Source organism: Caloenas nicobarica, chromosome 14 (assembly GCF_036013445.1).
Source record: "Caloenas nicobarica isolate bCalNic1 chromosome 14, bCalNic1.hap1, whole genome shotgun sequence".
NCBI lineage: Eukaryota > Metazoa > Chordata > Aves > Columbiformes > Columbidae > Caloenas > Caloenas nicobarica.
In genome coordinates, this window is record NC_088258.1 from 3180518 (window position 1) to 3198191 (window position 17674).

The following is a 17674-nucleotide window of genomic DNA, read 5'->3' on the forward strand; positions in this document are numbered from 1 at the left end:
AGTTCGTCTGGCTGCACTGAGAGATGAAAGGCCAATCTGAACGATGCCCGGCTGGCACCTATGGGGTTGGCACGTAGGCAAGCGATTTCAGGCAAGCATTTTCGGACAGGTTAGTAGGTTACTGAGAAGGATTATTAGAAATGGTGTTAAACCCGAGGGAAAAAGCTGACCCCACAGCATGGAAGCGAGTTATTGTATTTGCTCAACCTCAAACAGCACAGCCTGAGCTCCAAGGAGAAAAATGACAGGGATACGTGGACTAAGTAAACTCAAATTTCGAAAGCAGCCAAGCCAAGCTGAGCAGGGTGCTGGCGATGTCAACTCTCTGGTGCAATGCTGGACTGTCTCTCCGTGCTTGCCCACTCCATCCGAGCTCCGGGACACACGGAGTCTCACTCACACCAGTCAGTTATCAGGTTTTCAGAGGAGAAAAACACCCTAAACAGCATCTGCTGAGCTGTCCCTGCTCATGGCACCCAGCACCACGGGCTGCAATCCCCAGCCAAAGCCCCCAGCAAGTGGGGACCCCATCTCTGCCATCACTCCCCTCCCAAATACAAGAGCTCTGTGCCCGGTGCAGCGCCTGCTCCTCTCCCCAAACCCGTCCTGCTCTGATAAAGCCCCTAAGCTGACAACAGGGAATTTTTTGCCATTTTACAGAAAAACATGTTAACAGCTCCAAGAGCCCAGCTGGGATGGGAAAAACAGTCTTTCCCTGGGAAAAGGCACCTGTCAGCAGGCAGGGAGTGGGGCTGACATTAAAAAAGGACAGTCTCTGGCAGCAGCATCCTCTCCCAGACCCTGATATCTGCCTGTAAATCTGCTCCTCCCTGTCCTTGGCTGGCACATCCCAGCTTGGTGCTGGATGCCAGTGCTGCACGATACCCCTGGGGCTGCAGCAAGGGGCTGGTGGCACTGGAGGGACTTGCCGTCCTCTCGCACTGGGACAGGCACGGGTCAGGGCATCCTGGCCAAGAAAACCCGGCGGGGACACAATCTCGTCCAGCACACTGCAAACCAGCGGCCACCAGCCTTTCCTCAGCCCTTTCCCCAGCCAGGGTGACCAGAGGAGCACCCTTCTCCTCCCACCCAATTCCTGAGGCAGAGAAAACCAAACCCACGCTCCCCTCCTTCATCCCCAGCCTGGCACTCGCTGTGCACGCTGCCGAGGCCGGGCTGGGTTCATTGTCCTCTTGCCAACCGGTGGCACCGGCACAAAGCTGTGCCACCCTCCCCAAACCTGCTCCCAGCTCTCGGTGCAAGGAAGCCAGGCTGGAAAACAGTCCTTGAGGGGCTGGGAAGAAAGCAAGGAGAAGCGCCTGCTGAAACCGTGCGAGAGAGAACATGCCCGGAGGAAAACAAGGGGAAGAAAAAATCAGACTGGCAGGCAGCCCTCTTGCCCAGGGCCCGTCTCCCGGTTTGCTCTGCTGCCCTCACTGCACAAACGCGTCCCTCCCAGGGCAAGTCGAGCCCGTCCTTGGCCTCGCCCGGAGAGCAGCGAGCACACCGGCGCGGTGCAGGCGCGCGTCCGGGCGTCCTCCCCATCTTCCTCCGCACTAAGCTGTTTTGCAGCCCTGCCTCGGCGCTGCACCCGCCTCTCCTCTCCCAGATTAATGCCGTGACATTTTGAAACCTCTCTCAGCTCATTAGGTAGTTGCATAACGCACCCGGCTCTAACACCGTTTAGATAGCCAAGCTAATTAATGGTGCCAGCTGCCAGCGTGTGCCATGCCGGGGAGGGGACAGGGAGGGTGGGCTTGCTTGGAAATACAGCCACTGAACATCGCCAGATGTCCCCAGAGCAGCCAGGGAGGGTGACACCTGCCTGCTGGCACTAAGGACATCCCACCGCCTGCTCGGTGTGGATGGGCATCCTTAAACCCAGGAACACTGTAATAAAAAGGGGTTTCACCCAGCAAACACCAGCTGCGCCATCCGGGGCTATGGCAGGGACCCAGCCTCACTGCAAGCATGCAAGGAGATGAGCCACTCATCTCTTACCTTCTCTCACTGCCAAAGAGCCGGGCCACTTCTTCTCGCCCGGGGCTACGGGCCCGGGTTCTCCGCTCTAGCCGCTTCCTCTCCACCTGGAAGGCCTCACGATTACTGATCCTAATGGCCTTGGGAACGTCGGCCAGGGTGGTGTACTGCCGGCTGGCTTTAAAAGAAAGGGGACGCCCCGATTTTTCAACTCCCCTTCCTACATCTCTGCTGCTGGAGTCCTTGTGCATGGGGCAACTGCTCTTCGAGTCCAAGGAGTTCAGAGAGAAGCTGTGAATCATTCGGTCGCCTGATCGGGTACCTGGGGAAGGAAAGGGCTGGGCATGCTCCTGCGAGGGCGATTTGGGATAACTGTACCTGTTGTTCGGGGTGCTGGGGCTGGGTGGGCTCGGTGGGGGCGGCAGCTGCTGCTCTTCCAGCTTCGAGTCTTGCTTGGTCTTCTCCAAGGAAAAGTACCCGCTCTCGACACGTGTCTTCCGCCCACAGTCTATCCGGTCTCCGTTCATGGAGCTCTCATCTAAGGGATGGAAAAGTCACCACGCTTGGTTTCAAGTCCGAGTTCTGCTTGTAACAAAAATCACCCTGATTCCACCCAGGATGGGAGTAGGAAATGAGAGCAGAGATGGTCTGGGCACCATGCACATGCTGTGGCACATCTTGCACGCTTGCGATGCCCATGGAGATGGTGGGATGGTTTGCAGGGAGCTGGGGATGCCAGTCAACCCTTGGGTCAGGCTTGCACGATTGAAAGACCTAAATCTTCAAACTGCAAAATGGATGGCAGCCATCACCACTCTGCACCCATTTCCATCCCTGGCCTTCCCCGCCTGGCATTGACCACAGTTCTGTAGGCACAAGGCGATGGACACCTTGCCCCTGGCAGTCGGGAGCAGGCGGAAAACATCCCCCATCCGAGCGGGCAGATAAAGGAAACGGCCGCAGCACGTGGGACCTGTCCCCGGCCCCACAGGAAGAGTCCCCAGCCCTTATTGTTCCAGGGAGAACAATGTTCCAGGAGGCCCTGGCGCCTTCCAGGGACTCATCGGGGAGACCAAATGTAAACAGGGCCCTGACGCAGGGGCTGGAGGAGGAAGCGGCACTCAGGGTTTGGCAGCCCTGACAGACGGGCTGAGCTCAGCGTGGCCCCACACCCTCCAGCTGCCCCAGGCGGGGATGCAGAGGGGCTAGAAAAGGAATTTTTTCCCCCTCGTTTTCCCCCCAGCACAAGGGCAACACCGCCTGCGAGGCCAGGGCAGGATTGGGCCCCATGCCATATGGTTTTCCAGCATAAGATGCAAATTTTTTCATTCCTGAACTGTAGCCCATAAGGTCTCACTCAGGTCCCTGCATGACACATTAGGGATGGAGGCTGCTCCCCCTCTTTGCTGGGATGCTCTGAGAACTGAACCCGCTGAAAACTTTTCCCTGTATGGTGTTTTTTTGCTGGCTCAGCTGCCCAAACCTGGTCACCGCAGTGTCACACCGCTGCTGGCACCCCTGTACCTCACCTTCCTTGCTGTCCAGCGCGGGATCTTTCAGGGAGCCGGCAGCCCCAGCCTGGCCTTGCACCGGGCTCTGCGCTGGGCTGATGCCGCTGCCCCCGTCTGCTTGGTCTTTGCCCCTCATTTCTTCCTGCCAAAGCGTGGACTTGGTGGCAGGGACCTTCTCTGCGCTGGGGATGTTGCTGCTGGTCACAGCCATCTTAGCGGGACCGGGCTCCTGAAGAGAACAGGCGAGACAACAGGGTTAGAGGGGTTTGTCCCAGCTCCACACCCAGGGTCCCCAGCGGGCTGTCCCCAGAGGTCCCACCCGGCTCGGGTGCTGCCCACGACATATGTCACAACGGGATGGGATGGAGCTGCTCAGCCACGTGACACGGCCACATTCCCAAGGGGACAAACTCACAGGTGAAACCCTGCCCCGGGGCAGCGTGGCAGCCAGGATGGGTCAGAACTTCCTCGGCCAAAGGGACCATCACTGCTCTCCCAGCTGGATGTCTGGGGGGGCACAGCCTTCCTAGGGAGGGCTCCCAAAACCAGCTGTACCTCCCCTGGCATCCAGCTGGGAAAACATCCAGAGCAAAAGGCGAGCCGGGAAATGAAAAAGACCTTTGGTCGGGTGCTGCAGCAGCGGAGGGGCTCGCTCGCTTTGTTTCTGGATAGGAACTGGCCCTCCCGGTGCAGGACACTGCAGCCACCAACACATAACTTCTTGGGAAAAGTTCATCTCGTGCTCGTGCAGCCTGGCCCCAAGCAGAGCAAAGCCCTGGCCCTTCCCTGGCGTTCACAGTCCATTTATACTCCAAAATCTCTTCCCGAAATTTGCCCCACGCACACATGGGGCTCTGCACCCCAATTCATGTGCAACACCGCAGAGAAACAGGTTTGTTGGGTCCTGACTCATGGGGGAACCTGGAAACACTCCCCTCGCCTCTGCCAAAACCCAGTTTGAGGTGACAGAGCGTCCTCTGTAATTGATGCAAATAAAACACAGCATCCCTCATTTCCCTCTCCACGTCCCCATGTCCCTCTGCACGTCCCCGGTCCCTCTGCGGGCTGGCTTGCAGGCAGCTGCTGCCTGTCGCAAATCCAGACCGACACCAGGCTTCTCTCCCGAGTCCCATCTGCCAGGACTGAATTTCCCCAGTGTTAGAACATTAAAAAAAAAAAAAAAAGAAAATAAAAAAATAAAAAAGAAATCAAGCCTAAGGACACAGGATAGAGGAGAAAATGAATTCCCTGCCACCAGCAGCTGCATTGTTTGCTTGTCACAGCTGGTTTGCTACAGGCCACTGATAAAAGAAATAAAACCCAACTGGTGCTGTAATCCAGGTGTTTCGGCTACCTAACAGGCCGTTTGTTTTAAAAAGGAAATACAAAATCGCAGGGAGCTTTATGCTATTTTAAAACAACACCCATTATCTTAAACGCTTCTCTAGTTAACGAGGGGCTCTGCAGTCCCTCAGATGATGACGATGCCATTTTGGTGGCCACAGCCCAGGTTGGGCACGCGCCCCAGAAGAGGCAGCAGCTTCCACGACCCGTTTAGGGTTTGGCTTTGTTCGCTACCAGATGTTTTACTGTTTAAGCTTCTGCATTAGCAGATTATTTTCCTTAAAGCCACCAATAAATCAATGACAATTAACCCTCCCTTCAAAATCTCCAGACTGTGGAAGTTTCCCGGCTGCTTGTTCCCTTTCCATGGAGCAGGGGGGGATCCAGGGTCACCTTAGCTATGGGCTGGGGACAAGGGCTGCCAAGAGTGTCCCCTCTGTCCCCCCCGCCCCATGTCAGCAGAGCCCCCAGTGGGGTTTAGCCCTGCACCTCCAAACCAGCATTCACAGGCTGTGCCGAAGCGATCTCCCAGGGAGCGGGTCCCAGCTTCATGCACAGCCACAACAACCAGCAAATGACCTCAAATTTAAAAAAAATCCCCCTTGGAAATTTCACTCTAAAGGAATGCGGCGTTGGAGGTAAATGATCCCCAGTTCACAGGCGTCCTGCTCAAGGGGATGCTGCTTGAGCAGGGGGTTGGACCAGACGATCTCCGAGGTCCTCTCCAACCTCAACCACTCTCTCATTCATTGATCCAAAAGCCCAAAGCTAATCACCAGCTCAGATCTGTATCTTTAGATATTCCTTACACACACCCCCATATAATTATTTGTAGATATGTATTTAATTAGACAGAGATATGAGGACCAAAAAGCAACCAGAGAAATTAACTCTTCGCTGCTCAGCAATATAAACAGCTCCCAAAAGGAGCATGCACCAAAAATCAGCAAAACCGGCCTCCAGTTGCATTAAGTGTGTCTGGACACGCTCTGCTTACCCCAGCCTGTGCAAACCCGCCCTGCAACAGAGGGCAGTTCCTCAAATCCCAGATTTTAGCCCCAAATCCTGCCTTGATTTCCCAGGGAGAGCAGGCAGGCAAAGGCAGCAAGAGAAACCTGCCCTTTTTCCAGTAAGACCACAACCTGCTTGCAAAGCAAAGGTGAAAACATCTCTAGGATTGCACCTAACAACTCCTGTCCAAAAATCTGCAGCTGGAGTGATATTTCCAGCTTCGCCTGCATTTCTCCCACCCTGGTGATTTTGCAAGAGGAAGATGCAAAATGATGGGGGGAGCTGAAAATGGCCCTCATGCCCCAGGAGCATCTGGCTGCAGCCAAGCTCTGCTGTAGCACTGACAAGGAAAAACTACATGGGGGTGAGAAAAAGCAGAAATATCCGTGGTTTTGATTTTTTTTTAAAATAACAAAGGTGGCTGAGCGGCTCTCAGACACTATCTGCAGCCGGATTAGCGTGTGGCCGTCTTCAGAAATAAATTAGGCTTTCTCCACCGGCACGCCAAGAGTGAGCTGAACAGCAGCCAACTTCAGAAGAAGCCATTTCACAGAGGGCGATTTGATGCTGATTTTCTCCCCAGCATCCTCTCTCCTTCCCCAGACTGGCTGCCTACATCATCATAACTTGGAAGATGCCGGAAAGATGCTTTTTGCATTTTCCTCCTGCCTTTGCACATTGCTCGTGAGCACCCAGCATCGCAGCATCCATGCAGTGATGGGTCCCACGCGGAGGTTGGTTTTGTAGGAGTGAATTTAAGTCTTTTTCTGGTGCTACAGGGATGGGAGTGATGGGATGGACGTGGTGGAAAGAGGGTAGAGAGTGGGATGGGGCTTGAGGCAGAGCTAAAACTCACACAGGAGGGAGCAGAGTGGTCCACCCCAAGCCAAGAAGGGGACAATTGCCACCAGGTTCCATGCTCACCCCGTCCCCAAGCACCTGAGGAGCCTGCCTGCCCGCAGCGAGCCAGCATCCTTCCCGCAGCCGCTTCCCTTATTTGGTGCTCAGGAGCTCAGATCCTGTATGGTTTCCAAGAAGTTGCCATAGCGATGAAATGTAACCCAGAATGACGTTTTTCTGGCTCTGCGCCCCTTTCTCCTCCTCTCTGCCTCGTCCTCCTCCTGAACCCAATGCGGGTTTAGTGTTGCACCAGGGATGGGGTGAGCATCCCTGTCCTGCTGGGGTGCCCCGAATGTGGCAGCCCCCTTCCTGGGGCACGAGGACGGGCAACTCATAACATGTCAGCTCTTGGCCACGGAAGGTGAAGGCATCTTCCCCAGAGCATCACCAGTGCCCGAGAGGCTGTGATGACCCCAGCCTTGGCAGGGGGTGGCTCAAACTTCCAGCTTAATGTGCAAAAAAGGACCACCTTCCCCCCAATTTTTTCCCCCCACACTGCCCAGAACCTCTTTATCCGGTGGAGTGGTGGAAACTCAATTCGAACGAACACCGTACAAAACCCACCCATGGCCCGGTTTGCACCAGGACCGACCTGGGGACTTCACTGAAGGGGATCTGAAAAACTGGGGCTCAGGGGAGCCCCAATTCTGTTTGCAGTGCCCCGGTGCTGCACACCAGCTCGGCCCGAGGAGCCCTCCCAGGCGGTCCCCCGTGGCGGTGGGACGCACGCCCGGAGGTCAGGCAGCCGCAGGGATGCGGCTGTTCTCAGCCCCGGCAAGGGACGAGGGTGGCCTCGGGGTCACGTACCCCATCTGTGGGATTCTCCCCCACTCCGGCCACGTGGGAGCCCAGCAGGAACAAGTGAGTCACGGCCAGCCCCGCTTTTTACCATTTATAGTCAAAGTGAGCACGAAGCCACCGCTGGGTCCCTGGAGAGCTCAGCTCCAGCCCCCGGAGCTCGCAGCATGGCCCTGGCCTTTAATATTTTCCTTTCATTCCCATTATCTCCAGGGTCATCTCAAAAGGGGGTAACCAGAGCCCGATGGAATTTCATCCTGTTTCTGCCGAAATTGCCCGTGAATGGTCAGCACCTCTTCCCGGTCCGGGGACAGCATGCGTGGGGCTGATGCCACAAAACAGCACACGGAGAAGAGGGCGCAAAATGCAGCCCCAAAGCAGCCAGAAAAACAGCATCAGCAGCGTGTGACCCTGGGAAGTGATGACCAGGAATTAATTCACGCCGTCCTGCTGCCCTGGCTTGTCCCCAGCCTGGGGGTGCGGATGGTTTTGGGGGGATCTTCCCCAGCAGCAGAGCAATGCTGTGGCTCTGAGAGGGAGGCAAGGGACTGAGTGACAGCTTGTTTCCACCCCCCTGGGGTTACCTGGGGAGTTGGGGGCTCTACCTTCCTCTTCTTCTTCTGATTCTGCTTGTTTGTCCTCGGATAGACTATCAGCATCTCCAGCCATCTGCGGGCAGAGAGAGAACGAAAGGTTAGGTCTGTGCCGAAGGGCAGCGCACAGGGACTGCAGCGATGCTCACACTCCACCATGGGGTTTAACACAGCCTCCTGTGGGCTGTGGACCCCAAAACTGTTCCCCCCACCCAGACGACTCTGACAAGCTCATCCTGCCTCTGGGATCCCATCTCCTCTACGGATGAGCATCCACACCTCGTCCCCAACTCCAGCCTTCTGGGGGATGTAACGTGGCCATGAGCACAACCCCAAACTGGAGCTGGGCATGCCGAGGAGCTCAGCCTCTCCAGCCTGCACAGGGTCAATGCAGCAAATAGGACCCAGAAATCATCCCAACCAGCTCCTAGGGGAAAAATGAGGCAGGACAGGAGGGGAGGAGGGATGAGCCCAGGGTGTTTTGGCTCAGACTCCACTCAGTGCAAGAGTGAGGCCATGGCCAAGGCTGACATGGGACAGGGATTCAAGGATCCTGAAAGGGAGCTGAGAGGGACAGGACCTTGCCCCATCAGTGATGACAACACCGGCACACAAAGCGCTTTTGTCCAAGAAAGAGCAGCATGAACTTGGCATTGACAAGTCCATCCCCTGCACAAGTCGCTTGTCTGGGGGACCCTCCCGTGCCCTCCTACCACAGTGCAATGACCTGCTCCTGCTTCTCTGCAAACTCCACAGGGACCCGTGGAGCTGGGAAACATTCCTGCTTCAGATGTCCCTGCTTCCCTCTCCTGTCCCCCTACTTCACACGCTGCTGCTGTAAAGCGTTTAGAGATGACCACATCAAGTGGGTTTTTGGTTAAGCAATAAATGCCAGAAGCATGCAACAAACATAAAACAAGTTCTCCCCCAGCCGGGGAAATCTTCCTGTCATGCTGCAACTGCAAATAAAACCCGCCTGGCTCAGACCCAGAGTGGGACTGTTTCAGGATGATTAATGCTTGCAGTCAGGAGCAAACGTGCTGCTTCAAAATCCAGCACCGGGCCAATGAACAATAAATCAGCCCCACCTTGCTCTGCAATGCCTCTCCCTCCCACATGGCCGGCAGGACGGGCAGCAAAAGGCTGAACCAGCGCGTGGGGAGAGGGAGAAGAGAGCAGGGTAGGGGGTTGGCCGTGTTTTGGGGTTTAGCCATCGCTCCTGCCTTGGCTGGAGGAGAAGAGCCGACTCCTCTGAGCCAAGATACCCCCGTACACCCTGGCTCTGCAGCCAATGCAAGCTCATCACTGCAAACGGGACCAGGGGGATGGTTGTGCTGCCAGGGGACAGGTCTGCTGTATTTACCAAAATGGGGGGGTGTCACAACCAAAGAACACGCTTGGAAGTAGAAATCATCTCAGCAGAAAGCACTGACTGCTGCTGCCAGGGCTCGGGCAAGGAGGAGATCTCGGGCAAGGAGGAGATGTCGTGGTGGGAAAGAGCAAGTGCTTCAGCCTTTCAACTTTCTGCTCTAGTTCCAAATGCCAACAAATTTTAGGAGGGAGGCACTGAGCTCCAGACAACCCACGTGGGAAACACTCGCAGGTGAGCAGCTGCACCGTCGCAGTCCATTGCTGAGTGCCGGCAGCTCTGCTCCTCTTAAAATCATAGAATCATTTTGGTTGGAAGAGACCCTTAAGATCATTGAATCCAACCATAACCTAACTCTAGCACTAAACCATGTCCCTAAGAGCCTCATCTCTGCATTTTTTAAACCCCTCCAGGGATGGTGACTCCAACACTTTCCTGGGCAGCCTGTTCCAATGCTTCACAACCCTTTCCGTGAAAAAACGTTTCCTAACATCCTTCCTCTCAGCTAAGGGCAGAGCTCCACAGCAGCTCGGCCCCGGACCTGCACGCACCCGCTGATGATCTCCTTGTTCTCGGCCCGGATGAAGTGCTCCCTCTCCGGCGTCAAAATGCACAAGGAGAATTTCTGCCCCGTCCGGCTCTCCCCATCCACCACATCCGTGCACTGGTTCATGTTGATGGTGCCCTGCGGGAGGGTTGTCGGCTGCAAGGAGAAGAAGAAAGAAATGTTTAAGGAGAGCAGAGCAGATGAGTGCAGAGTTGAGCCCTAAAACCTCTCCTGGTGGACACCAGGATCCTGCACGCCAAGATGCTCTGCCCACAAGTAACCAGACCCATCCGTGCACTGTGCCGGCACACAGCAAAGCCCCGTGTCACACATCTGGGGACACAGACCAGCAGGCACAACTCCTGCCAGCCCAGTCCAGCCAGCAAGAAGCTTTTCCTACACTGAATGCCCAGGGAAGTACGACTGCCCCGCTGCAGCATGGGCACACCAAGGCAAGGCACTGAGCAGCCGTTTTTGGGTTTGCAGCTGCAAACCATCTAGGGTGTTGAGGTGGCACCTGGGGACAGCGGGTGGCAAAGCAGCAAAGCCCCACTGTCCTCAGCACAGGACGGCTCAGGCACTACAGACAGACATGCCAGAATTTTCCCAGTCAAGTTAACAAAACACAGAGTTTGCCAGGAAGGGACCTTTTGTCTAATGGGCTTTGCAAACACAGTGTCACCTCCCGGCCCCCTTGCTCCAAGCAGACACAGCGGAGTGGAATAGGCCCCTGCAGCCCGAGGGGACACAGAAGGACCCGGAGAGGTGTCAGCACTGACGAGAGCTGACGGGTCCATCTGGAGCGGCGCCGGCTCATCCGATTACAGCACGGCCGCCCGCTCCTGGTGCACGGCACCCGCAGCCCTCCCTCCCTGAGCAGCCAGGCTGGGTGTCTCCCATCCCCAGCCCACCTGTGCCCCACCAGGCTCGGTGACACCAGGGTCCCCCCTGCATCCCAGCGTGAACCTGCACTGGGAGCATAAATGACGGGGCGGAGGGACTCCTCTGAGCCGCCTAAAGCAGCCCATGGCCACCTGCTTGCCCTGCCAAAGCCTCCATGAGCCCTCCAGATGGCCGGGCCACAGGGAGATGGATTTTTGGCAGCTGTTGTTAAGGTTTTTACCATGGAAACCAGGTCCCCTGCCAGTAAAACCCCTCCAAAAGCAGCCTGTGCCATGCAAAGAAGGGGCCACTTGGGAGAGCTTGATGGCCCCAGCTTACGACCCCAGGAAATTCAGATCAGCCCCCCGAAGTCCTCGGTTTACCCAACTGCAGGTTGTGGGAAATGACCTCCTTCCCCAGCAAGAGAGCTTTCCCTGCAGCTGTGTCCCTGTGACAGCCCAGGGGTGGCATGGAGCCATCACAGGTGCTGCAGCATCGCTGCTCAGCACAGGCACACCAACAGGACCAGTTGTACATCAGGGACACCAAAACCTCTTCTTTTCCTCTGTGGAAACCAGCACCGGCATCCACAGACCCCACGGGATGGCGGGAGGGAGGGAAAGCGAAGCCGAGCCCAGAGCCCGGCACAGCCGTCCACCCTGCACCACCGCAGGGACTCAGCTCCTAAGAGGATTTTTTTGTCTTAGACAACAAAAATAAAACCTCGCTTTCCGGGAGCTATAAAAATCCAACGGAAAAACTTTCCCCTGCTCCAAGTGGAGTCTTAGAAACGTTTTTGTCTCTCTGGCCTTCGGCACAGCCAAGGTCTGGGTCCGGCCCCCTTCCCCACCCAGAGCATTTTTGCACCAGGGAACACAACCAGGAGGCCCAGGCTCAGCTCCAGCTCTGGCTTCTGCCCGTCCCCACCTTGGGGACAGCCCTGTTCCCAGGCACTGGCCCTGCCTTTGCCATTTCCCATGCTGCTGTCAATGGGATGGAGCACCCAGCTACCCCACGACTGGATCTGGTGCTTGGCTGCGTCTGTTAACTGGGGAAGGGGTGGAAGCCCAGCAGAGGACACCATCACAGGCACCATCGCCAGCAGCACATCTCCTTGTGCCACCAGCCTGGCGAGCTGAGCAGCTCCCCGCCGCAAGGACGGCAGCACCATCTGAGCAGCTGCAGCTCCCCACGCTGCCAGTATCAGCAGAGGAACCAGAGCCAAGAAACAATCGCCTTCCTGTTTCCCTCTAGCATGACAGATCCATATTTACACACACACGTGCTCGCGGCGGCCCCCACCATCCAACACAAAGCCTATAGTATGCTCTTCTTCTCCTCCTCTTCTCCCTGCCCAGGTGCTTTCCACATCTAGAACTCCAGCAGCCTCCGGAACGAGCTCGGACAAGATGCAGTGACCTTTGGATGGATGTTCACAGGCAGAGCCCAGCAACTGCAGCATCCCCCGCTTTGGACAGTGGAAAGGAGGGAAATTAAAAACAGAGACCTCTTACAAGTCCAGAGGAAGAAATCCCAAGGGGGACACTCCTGGGGAGATCCCAGTGCTGCAGCAGGAGGATGCACAGTGCTGGATTCTCTCAGGCACAGGGGCTGATGCTGTAAGTCAACAGGGTCTGTCTGCAAGAGTCCCTCCTTTCCATATGGTTTTCATAGAATCACAGAATGTTAGGGATTGGAAGGGACCTCGAAAGATCATCTAGTCCAATCCCCCTGCCAGAGCAGGAACACCTAGGTTTTGCAGGGCCAATGTAGAAATACAGGATTATTTAGATTTAAAAATATCTGATTTTTCTCCAGCTACCTTCCCCATCATTTCTAACCCCTATGCATTGTAGGAGCTCGATGCAAAATACAATGGAACTTTGCTCAGCAACTGTACAGATGTTTCCTGAGCAGGTAACCCCACGGTCAAGCTCCCAAGAAGCAGCTCTGCCACAGCCTCGGCGGGACATGGCCAGAGCCCACGCCATTCTCCGGGGCTATTACACAACGTGGGTTGATGAAATCTGGAACACAACCTTTAAAGAAAGGCGAAGGGGCAGAGGGAGGAGGAAACCAAACAAAAGGGACATTTTACTTTCTGCCAAGAACCAGGAGGGGAAGAAATAAAGGAAAAACACAACCATTTGTCTATCCTGCATGGCGAGCTGGTTGCCTTGGCACCGGGGCCCGGCTGTCCCGGCGGGGAGATGGTGGTTTGCTGTCCTGCTCAGCCACGATGCTGCAGGGCTCAGGCACAAGCTGGCTCTGTCCTGGCTCCCAGCGCCGTCCCAAAACAGCCAGGAGCCTGGGGAAGACACATCCACGCTGCCTCCATAAATGCTTCTTGACAAATGTTAATTCTCCAAGCTAAAATATTCATAAGGGCGGCTGCTGCCGAGCACGCAGCTCATTCGCAGCACTCCTGAGTACCCTGCAAAGGCAGCTACCCTGTTTGCTAAAAGCTTCACCCATCCTCGGTGCCCGGGCTTGGCTGATCGTGGTGCTCAGGGCGAGATGCGAGCAGGATCTCAGCCGAGCAGGATCTCGGCTGGGCTGCGGCGTGGGAGGGAGCGAGACTCCGCTGCTCCATCGCCACAGGCACATCACAGCGACACGGGGACAATCGTGCCCTGGGGGACAGCAGAAATACAGCCTGGACCCACAGCTCCTGGCACTAGCGCAGCACAGGGAGCCCTCACCAGCGCTGCCTCCACCATTCCCACCCGACCTCATCAGCAAGAAAGCACCAACTCCTCAAAAAATCACAGGGAGCTGCCTTTTCAGCCACGCAAGGCTATGCACGGTCTCCCTGAATCCCGTTTGGGGATGCACCGAGGAGCTCAGATGCCAGGCGAGCAGGGCTGGCACAGCAGAAGGACTTTAATGAGCATTTTAGGCTTCCTGCCACCAGGCACGAGGCTATTGATACGGCCACGACGCGACTGGAGCTCTGCGGCGGGCAGATTTCATTACACTTATAGATCATCTGACAGGCTGAGCATCCTGGATTTATTAAATTAGACAAAGGCTCTTGAAAACAACCTCTGTGGGCTCTGCAAAAGGATGGACTGGAGCAGTCGCCCACCAAAGGGGAGCAGGAGGTTGTGTTCCTCCACCCCACACCTCCCTGCAAGCAGGAGCGCTCCCCCATTCCCACAGCAGCTCTCTGCTCTCCCTGCACCAGCCCAGCAGGGATGCAGGTCTCTTTTCTCGGCCACCCGAACTCACCTTTCCCACCTGCAGCATTCCCCTAGCAGCAGCTATGGCTCAGTGAAGCCACCAAGAAACCTCCAGCTTGCTCAGGCTGTGCACCAGGCAATAGAAAAGCAGATTTTTACCACGGGTGAGGGAATGCAACAGGAGGTATGAAGCGACATGCATCCGACTGCACCTCGGCACACGAAAGTCATGCCATTGAGCAAGAAACAGGGGAAGACACCCTAAAATCCCCCTTGCTGCCCAAACTCTCCAGGGGGCAGAACACCATCACCTCCTTTAACAGACGAGGGCACAAGCGGTGCTCTGCAGATGTGGCCTTGGCTCTGCACCCACAGCAAACGCAGCTCGCGGCGCCACCAGCAACCACCCTGCAGCAGCACAGAGGGGACAGGACACCTGCCCCGGAGTGCAGAAACACCATCCTGCTTAGACAAACACCATTGCCCTTCCCCATGGCCCCATCACACATTTCCCCACTGTTGGCTCTTGTTTGTTCATCATAGGCACCGACAGCCAAATCCTGAAATTTGTTTTGCCAGAGGAGCTCCCCATGGCCCCGGGTCACCCACCCCACGGAACCAGCCCCACGCACACCTGTCCCTGCACGCCGGGCCCCCGCAGAGCCCTCCCAAGCCTCTACCAGGAGATAAAACAACATCAGCTCCACTTTTGCCAGGGGGAAGGAATTTTCTTCCCTGGGAGCAGTTTGGGGAGGGGGCGAAGTGCAGGGGCTGGGCAGGAGAGTTCAGCCAGGGGCCACTTTTTAAGCAGAGTCGGTGTTTATGTCCACAGACAGCGAGTCTAAACACTGAGAGAGGCCGCGAGCTGCCTGCAAGCACCCTGGGGCTCCTCTCCCACCCAGGGCCACCCCAGCCAGGAACAGGCAGCACCCATCTCAGGGGTGCCCAGGCAGCAAATTTGGGGCCACGCACCCCATCCGCAGCCCCGTCCCCACGGGCACCCATCTGGGGAGCGCACACTGGAGCGCAGCAAACCTGGCCGGGGCTGCGCGGGAGGCTGGAACTGGCTCGTCTTGGCCTTATATGGCGATTTTTGCGTTGCTCTTGCAGCTCCCAGCTGCTCCCCAGCTCAAAGAGGGGTCGGGAGCTGGCAGCCAGCGCCTCGCCTGCCGCCTTCCTGTTAACCTCTTTCCTGCTGAATGGTCTCCGAGGAGTCCGTGCATGACGGGGACAGCCAGATTCTGTCCTGACATCCATCCACACCGAGCAGGGAGGGTCTGCAAACCCGCTGGCAGTCACCAAGTGGGTACAACCTCCCTTCGGGTCCTCAGCAGTGACCCCAAATCCAGGGAGCCCTTCAGGGGAGCGTGCAACCTTGCACATGCACACCCCATGTCCAGCGCGGGAGCAGAAAAGGGAAAGATGCAGAGAACATCAGCACCATGATGGGAACAAGGTCCCATCCCAGCTCTTTGGAGACCAAAGAGAGAGCCCAGCTTTGCACGGGCACTTGCCAGCCACACCGTGCTGAAAGCAGCACCTTGCAGCCCTGCAAACCCAAGAGTTATGCTTCCTTCTTGCTCTCTGGGATTTAAATGCATTTATAAATGCAAAACATCCTCCTCCTCCCCTCCGAGAAGCGGGGTGCGAGGAACACATGATAATGGATCCGACCCCATCTGCTCACAGCTGCCAGCATGGCATCTTCCCTGCTCCCCGGCATGCAGGCACAACGGTTACCCGGCCAAAGGGGAAGCAAAAATCTGCAGCGTTCAAGCGAGTTGTCATGGTAATCAGCCCGATGGCAAAAGGCAGGCGAGACCACGCGCCTGCACGGCACACACGGCAAAGCACCGGAGCTCGGTGCAGGGACCATGGCGGGCGAGTTGCCTGGAGAGGGAAACAGTCCTTTGGGGGTGGGAGGGAAAGGCGGGCTTCATTTGCATCTTAGTATCTGAATTTTAAATTGCACTGTTCCATATCGGCCTCGTCAACTTTCTTCTCCGCCCCCTCAGTGTAGGAGACAAGTCCCCGGTGGTCCCTGTGCTGCCAGGCACACGTGTGAGGGTGCTCACCAGCACCGGCGTGCACGCCGGCTCACAGGTGCATTCCCAGGAGCAAAGGGCTTGGCCAAAACATCAGAAACCATGTCCCTAGAGCACAACTTGTAAGGTTGCCTGCACACAGAGATGGTTACAGACATGGTGATGCCGATTTCAGAGATGGCTCAGGAGGTGGAAAGCTTGGATTGACACAGGGTAGTCTCCATCCGTGTTGGTCAGACACCCAAGCCCTGGTCAACTGCAGCTGGACCTGGATTTCTGCTTCATGGGGATGCTCAAGCATCTGTCTGGGCATCAGCTGAGCTGGAGAACCAAGGCCAAACTGGGCAGGCTCTGCCCAACGGCCCAGGCTGGCTCCACAAACCAGTCACACCAGGGCTGAGACTCTGACTCTCCAGAGAACTTTTGCTTTCAAGCCTTGAGTTGGGTAGAAAGACTGGCGACAGGGGCAATGCCTTTGCTCAGGATCCTTACAGCAGCTATGAAAAGGTGTGAAACGCATTTAAGTGAAAAGGTCTTCGGCACCTTGGAAAAACCTTAGGAAATGAAGCCAGGGCAAAGCTTCCTCGCTGCTCGGTTTTGGAGCCAGTCTTCTTGCAAAGTGGGAAAATAACTGCAGTTGATGTGGTTTCAGTGTTATTTACAGCACCAAGTGCTGCTGGAACAACTCCCAAGGTCTTATACTCAGCACTGCTCCGACCTAGGGGCAAATCCCACCATGGCCAAGGGCCACCCGAGGTACCACCACCCTTGGCAGCATGGAGATGTGCTGCAGTGCGCACAGAAACTGGGCATGGGCTGAGACGTGAGGCCATCAAGGATGGGCATGGCCAAGATAAGAGCCATCCAAGGAAAGCAGCAAATTAAATCAAAGTCCCGTACATCCCTAAGTGAATCCATCTCCGCTCCAGCCTGGACAGGAAAGAAGGACAAGTCTCTGGGTCTCCAGCCATCCCACGACTTCTCCTGCAAACCCACCAGAGCAGAGGAATCAGAGCAAACACACAGCAAGAGACTGAGCCATCAGCACCGGCACAGCCGTGCAAAGCCACCTCGGACAGCCATCGTCTAGAGCTCTGGATAATTTAAGGCCCAGCATTACGCCAGCTCAGGAAGCACAGCAAACTGCACCCAGAACATGGTCAAAAATCACAAGTGCTTCCCACAATAAAAGAGTAAATAATATGGCAAGACATTTCCTGGGGTATCGGTAGAAAAAAAATAAAAGAAAAAAAACTTTCAGTTCCATACGAACTAGAAGTTTTCATTTTTTTCCACTAAAATACAAAAATAAATGAACGAAAGCACCACCTTGCAATGGACAAAGTCAGCATCTGCTGCCAATACAGCATCTTGCACCAGCGCTCAACAACTGCAAAAAAAGGTGAGGACAACGGTGGGGATCAGCAGCACCAGATCCGCCGGATGCTCGGACAACTCCCATGGGCACAGATGCTTCAGTGGAAGTTCTTGAATCTGGCCAAATTAGCCTGG

At 56.0% G+C, this 17674-nt stretch overlaps 1 protein-coding gene across 3 annotated transcripts in view; it reads right to left on the bottom strand.

Annotated features, from left to right (window-relative positions):
• Nucleotides 1–17674, bottom strand: part of MPRIP (myosin phosphatase Rho interacting protein) — a 76606-nt gene that overhangs the window by 34672 nt on the left and 24260 nt on the right. For 2 of the 3 annotated variants that reach the window (XM_065645161.1, XM_065645158.1), the window contains exons 4-7: nt 10058–10209; nt 8129–8213; nt 3510–3720; nt 2359–2518 (exon numbers count right to left, since the gene is read on the bottom strand). In XM_065645161.1, coding sequence (XP_065501233.1) covers nt 2359–2518; nt 3510–3720; nt 8129–8213; nt 10058–10209 — 608 coding nt within the window. Of the gene's footprint in view, nt 1–2001; nt 2519–3509; nt 3721–8128; nt 8214–10057; nt 10210–17674 lie in introns of all 3 variants that reach the window. The other variant, XM_065645160.1, reaches the window with a different exon arrangement.